Below are 6,593 nucleotides of genomic sequence, written 5' to 3'. Positions count from 1 at the left end.
GCCACTGGAGGCAGGTGTGTTTGTGTGTGTGTGTGTGTACGTGAGCGCTCGTGCAAAGTTGGCGTCTATCGATTACAGAGAGAACAGGTGTAGCGTGTGTCTTTGTATGAATAATGTAAGGAGGGTTTGAAAGGATCAACAACACGTGGACGCGCGCACACACACACAAAACCACACGGAGAAACGTCTTCTTCCTAACGCACATCATCTTCTTTTATACTTTAAATCTTAGTTTGAACATTTGCACTAACATGTATTTAACCTGGCTCTTGAATACCTATAATCTGACCTGGGTTTCGTTGACAGTAGTTAGATTTAATGCCCATATAGTCTCTGTTTTAGTTTATTTGTTTTTTTACCCTTTTATTTTGAAATTTGTACAGCAATTTTAATTGCTGCATGGTTTTGGCTTGGGTTTCTGTGTGTAAATGGATGAATAAATAATAAAAGAAATGAAGAAATCTGGAATTATTAAAAATGGAAAGAACAAAATAAATTCCTACACCCTCCATTGGTTGCTTAAATGTCAATCCCCAAATCCCGCCTCCACCCCACCCTCCACCTTCTTCTGCCCCACAGCCTCCGCTGTCCCGCCTCCTCCCCCTCTTCCTCCCCCTCTCCCTCCTCCTCTTCTGCCGGCTATTGGAAGCGTCAGACCTCCTCCTCTTCTGTCCTCCCCTCTCCTCCCTCCATCCCGCGGACGAGTGTATACAGCCTCTCAAGTTGTGCCCAGACGCGCACACACACGCATAACACGCACCGCAAGAGGAGGATAGTCGGGGAACAGTCGGAGGGAGGACTGGGAACGGAGAACGGACGGAGCTGCTGCCGGGCGAGCGGAACTGGATTTTATTTAACATATGAGAATTAAGTGACAGAGTTTTCTTGGTTGATGATTTTCAAAACAAGAGGACTTTTACATTCGTTTGGAAGTTTCTGGTCCACTCTGCGGGTCTGTTTAAACTTGAGATGACAGAAAAGTGTGGTAAAGGATGGACACTGAGGTTTGCCAAGCTTTAGCCGTCCAGTTTGGATAAATTAAGCTGAGGAGCGCACCGGTGGAAGAAGCTCACCACGGAGGAAACGGGTTCGTTATACGGTTCCGGCTTTAAACGAGACACATCGCAGACTTTTTTTTTGGGGGGGTGGATTTAAAAAGAAGCCAGTCTGTGCCGGAATTACCCACTTGGGTTTGTTCTTTATCACTGACACAAAAAAAACAGGATTTATAGTTTACTCCAAAACTCATTTGCGCGGTGTCTAAGGTCAATCACATCGGGGAGCGCAGTTTGGTCAAAATGAGATTGATGGCACTGGCGTGGTCGTAATCTGTCAGGGGAGAAGGGAAAAATATCTAAATTAAATTAAAAAAAAATAAAAGATCCTATTGTGACGATTTGGTGAACAGCCCCGTGGTTTTTAACCGACCGGAGGGATGGAGACGGTCTGGAGAAGGGGAAGCACGCTGGTGGGATGTCTGTTCTGGAGGACGGTGCTCTTTCTTTTCCTGTGGAAAGGTAAGAGATGCCAGTGCCCGAGAAAACTTGTTGCCAGGTTGAAGTGTTGTCACTTTTATTGTTTTGGATTTGAAACCGGGAATCTCACACCCACTCTCATTATGTTATTTAAAAAAATCTTCTTCTTGTTTCATATTCTTTAGATAATCTTTAAGAAAACTATGAACTTTTCTAATTCTTGATTTCATTGTTGTTGTCGACATGTGGGTTTTGTAAAAGAGGTGTTTAGAGTGTTTGCAACTGGTCTGAAACAGGGAGTATACCCAACATAAAATCAGTTTTCTTCTGTGTCTGCAGCAAGTTTGAGTTCCCAGCTGTTGACACTTTTGTGCCACACAGCGATCACAGGCTTGAGATTGCGTGCCAACATTTTACCACTAATATGGACATTTAAATGATGTAGGTTGAATTTTTGTTGTCATCCAAATGACGATCGATGAGCCCATATTCACCTTGACACCCCCTGTATTAGTGCGTGTGTTTGGAATATTAAGTCATTGACTGTGCCGGAGCTCAGATGACTGAGACACGCAAACCTAGACTTGACGGGGGCTGATCTACCTATGTGGCCGCTGAGGTCTCAGAACGCTGATGGGTTAAGGTGTTCCATTATGGGTCGATCTAAACCTGTGTTTTCTTTTTAGGTTTTTTTTGGTAATTGTGTGTGAGAGAGCGAAAGATTGGTTGGGCTTCCGAAACGCTTTTAGTTAATGATGACATTTAAGTCATTAGTGAACTGAGGGGAAACTACGTATAGCCTCACTGATTGCACGTAATGTAGAAAAAAAAACAGAAGTCAGATCTCTGTAATGTCCGCCTACAAGCACTGACTTCATAAAATCATTCTTTAAATGGCTTATGTGCGAATGTAACTTGTTTTCGCGTGCCATCATGAAAGCTCAAATGAGGCAACATTAGATTCTAATATTCAGAGCGTGTTACCGTGTGCGCTGATGGCGAGTCACTATTTTGCTCAAGAACATTAAAACAGGGCTGAGATATTCTGAATTCAGGTCGGGTACCACTACCACCCACTTTTTTTCTTCTTCTTGATGAGTAAGGCTGACAGATATTTTGGTTTTGAAGCCCTCTGAGTGCGCTTTTGTACGCCTCCGTTTTCCACACAAATGACAGTTCTTCAGAATTTGTGTCACATTCCCGTGAGCGCCTCCTGTGTCTGTGCGCACGCTTGTATGTGTGTAGTTTAATCAGCTCCATCCGCTCACGGCTCACCGAGCACTTAACAGTCACTGCGTTGTGCGCTCCGGTGCGCGGTAGTCGCTGTGGCCACGGCGCACGGCACACCGACCGTAGAGGACACAACGCGCAGGGAAACAGCTGTGCTAGGCAGAACGCCTGAGTAACCAAAAGATGAAATCAACCAAACACATTCTCTTCTCTTCTCTTGGATGAAATACAGGAAATTGGAATTTTGCCCAGGGACTGTCTGTACCTTGTGTCCGACAGTGCATATTGCTCATTCACTGCTGCCTATTAACTCCCTTGGTAGTTAAGATGGCCAGTAGTGTATCTGGCTCTCTTTGCTTTTGATTTGGGACACAACCACAGAAAATATGTCTACATACTTGCATGCATAGGTACACTTCTTTTCAACATAGCTGTGGTTAAACAGTTTTATCGGGCATTAGGGAGCTGTAGTCCTAATGGTGTAATGGAAACCCAAGGCTGTTTAAAAAGCAAAACACCAACCTTGCTGCTGTTATACTGTGGCTGCTGTCTGTAACACGTCAGTGTTGTCCACCTAAATATCTGAATCTAGTAGCAGAAAACTTGTTTAAGTCTTACACTCTTATTTTTTGTTATTAGCATGTCACAGAACATCTAGTCACAGAGTTAGTGTTTTGGCCTCTGATCTCCCCAGTTGTACCAATTAGTGTCATTATTTGATTATTCCCGGAGTAGCGGTTGTATTTTCATGTCACCAGATTTCATTGTAATTACATCATCCAGGTCCTCTGCAGGTTGTCATGGTGGGTTTGTTCATAAGCTGAGCATTAGAGAGGCACTGTTCAGAGGCAAACAGGTAGTTTGGTCTTGAAGGTTCAGAAGCTGAACAGTTCTTTTGGGGGGGGGGGGCATGAGTTACTCTGTAATCTTATCAGTCTGTGGGTAGCAGTGTAATTATCTCCACACAGTCATGCAGTCAATGAGTGAATGTGTCATTTATTATAGTTTGCATCAACAACTCTGTCACATGGATTGATGTATTGTTTTTTTTTTGTTTGTTTGCTTCTACTCATATTTTTTGTTTCTTGCAAGCATGCATAATGAGGGGTTTTCAAGTGAACAGGTGCATAGGAGTTTTTTACTGCGCTTATATATTTCTAGTTTAACTTCTATGTATCAGGTTAAAAATATATGGGTATCATAACTTTGACCAGTAAATATGAGGGTATTGCATAAGAGAAGATGATACAGATTTATATAATTTGTCCAGCAGAGAGCACTGACAAGTTTGTTTTGCAGCTGTAAAATGCAAATATCTAGGAAGCAGTCTTTTTAAAAAACCAAATGGAATGAGTCCTGATTTAAAAATTATACATTTAAATTAAAAAAAATCATAAATTCTTCCCCCTTTGGGATCAATTTAGTTTTATTTAATTTTATACGACAGATATAAGAGATCGTTTCAGACTCACAAAAATCAATTTCTGTATCTGCCTTGGGCCGTACTGTTTTTAGAGTTGAAGCTAATCGTAGTGAAGCTGCCTGTAGCTTCTATGCTGCTCAAATAAACTGCTAAAAGAAATTGGAATTCAGATAAAGCTGATGACTTACGCATCCAAACTAAATACTGTACCTGTTTGCCATTGCTTTTCATTGCATCCACGGTAATTTTATGTGATCTAATCTACAATTTTATATACCTGCAAGATGATTACAGTAAAATCTTTCAATTATTTCTCTAGTACTTTGTTTGTTTTTTGTTTATATTGTTTGTTCTTGCATGTGCATTTGCATGTATGTGTACTCTGTTAAGCTCGCCTCTTGGCATAAGAGATGCCATTTACATAGATTTGCAAACATACCAAATGGTAAACTTTGCTTTTGATTAGCTGAATTTACATCAAGACATCTCAAAGAGTCCCCATCAACAGTTTCACCAATGTTCTAAATTGCATAATTTTAAACAGATTATCTGAGTGCTCAGTAGCTCCCCTAAATGCCTTTGGATTGGTTGAGGCTGCTTTTGAAATGCTTTCTGTCAACTAATATTTACATTGTCTCAACTTTTTCAGCTGTCATTGCCAGAGTAGCCATGTGGCAGAGATTGTACTTTATATGTCAAACCCTGAAAAAGAGCTGCACTGTTCAAACTCTGTGTGTGTGTGTGTGTGTGTCTGCCAGCCAGTGTGTGTATGCCAGTGTGCTTCAGTGCATTTTGCACACCACTGTTAACCTGTAGCAGAATGTCAGCACTATGCACCATTACTCATGCAATATAGAGCATTAATAATTACTGACGTAAAATCACTGACACACACACACAGACAGACTGGTAGGTAGTCTCTCACCTTTTCCTTTCTGATAACCCCCTCTGTCTGTGCCTTTCTTTGTGTCTCATTGTTAGTTTCATTCACAGGCTTGCTGACTCAGTCAAGCACACACTGGCATGCTCACACATGCATGTGTACTCACAGACACACGAATGCAACAAATTCAAACACACTCACACACAGAATAAGATTATGCTTAAAAAAGTAAGCAAGAGAGAGAACTGTAAATTAAGAATGATAAATGAACTTTTACTTGTTATAACAATGAGGTTTGTGGAGCAAGGTAAAATAAGATGTGAGTATGTGAGGTAGTGAAACACCATTTTGGAAAATCCTACTCTTCAAGTGTAAGCCCTTTTCTTTCTGGCTCTGTGTGTCTCTGTCTCACTCGCTCACTCGCTCCCTCACATGATCTTTTTGTCATGGTGACAGTGAGAGGACAAAACCAAGAGAGAGATGCAGTAGAGAAGGTCATAAAGACACTGAAAACCAAAAGTGGGAAGAATAGAAGAAGTGGATATGAAACACGCTTGCATTCTTCTTCCCCCAGTCAATCTACAGGTTTTTCAAGAATCGACTTTGCGTATCTTATGTCTTGGATATTGCAGGGTGACAGCAAGGTCACTAGTTTGTGAAATTTGAAGAGCAACTATCTCACATTTTGTAATTTCACATGCAGGTGCCCTTGCATGTGAAATTACCCATAAGCTTGAACCCCCACTGACAGTGCTCTGTGGCCACCAGTATAAGACTGTAACTGAAACACTTATTTTTTGTACTATTGGTAAATTACACCAATCATCTACTACATTAACACTAGTGGTCTTAAGAATATCATGGAGGGCAAGGGTCAGCATGGCCACTGGATCAGTAAAGTGCTTTATTTTTCATTATACATACAAGGTGTTCAATGAAATTGTATCAGATGATCAGATGGGGGAAACTACACAAGCGCAGACTGAACATGCAAACTCCACTCCGAAAAGCCCGTCAGGTCCGGGAATCAAACACAGGACTTTCTTCTTGCACTTAGGCAAAAGTGCTAACCACTCTACCACAGTGCTGCACAAGCCGCAAAATGTGGTAGTATGTTGGTAGTATTGGCCTAAAAATGTTCCACTTCACTCTTCACTTCACTCCAAAGTGAAAGTACTAGTTGGATGATCTACATTTAACTTAAAATACAAAAGTGAAAGTTTTCAACTAAGACAACAATGTGTTTCACTTTAACAATTCTGATTTTGGTAATTATGGCTAAATGTGTGTGATTAATTTAAATAATGGTTAAAGATCAGTGTTGGTAAAGGTGGAGCTTTTTATAACTACTTTATGCGCTGCTAGGTGGTTAACCCATAACCATATCATATTTTTACAGTATATATCATTATTGACATTAACCAAAGAGCATCTTTTAGAAGTCTGCTCATTATTGAAAATATAAAAAAATATAGGCATACTTGGGAAAATTTGTTTTCCCAAGGTTCTGTTTATTGATTCTTTGGTTTAGAGTGTTCAGCAAAGCTATGTCACTACAATCCACATTTTGTCACCCTTTATC

At 40.8% G+C, this 6,593-nt stretch overlaps 1 protein-coding gene across 1 annotated transcript in view; it reads left to right on the top strand.

Annotated features, from left to right (window-relative positions):
• Positions 1–668: 668 nt before the first annotated feature.
• Positions 669–6,593, top strand: part of si:dkey-215k6.1 (transmembrane protein 132C) — a 216,077-nt gene continuing 210,152 nt past the window's right edge. The window contains exon 1 of the mRNA XM_067521854.1: positions 669–1,517. Coding sequence (XP_067377955.1) covers positions 1,436–1,517 — 82 coding nt within the window. The 5' untranslated portion in view covers positions 669–1,435. The remainder of the gene's footprint in view (positions 1,518–6,593) is intronic.

The sequence above is a fragment of the Channa argus genome, chromosome 11 (genome assembly GCF_033026475.1).
Source record: "Channa argus isolate prfri chromosome 11, Channa argus male v1.0, whole genome shotgun sequence".
Lineage (NCBI taxonomy): Eukaryota > Metazoa > Chordata > Actinopteri > Anabantiformes > Channidae > Channa > Channa argus.
Note: the sequence above shows the minus strand (reverse complement) of the source record. Positions and strands in the feature narration are given on the sequence as shown.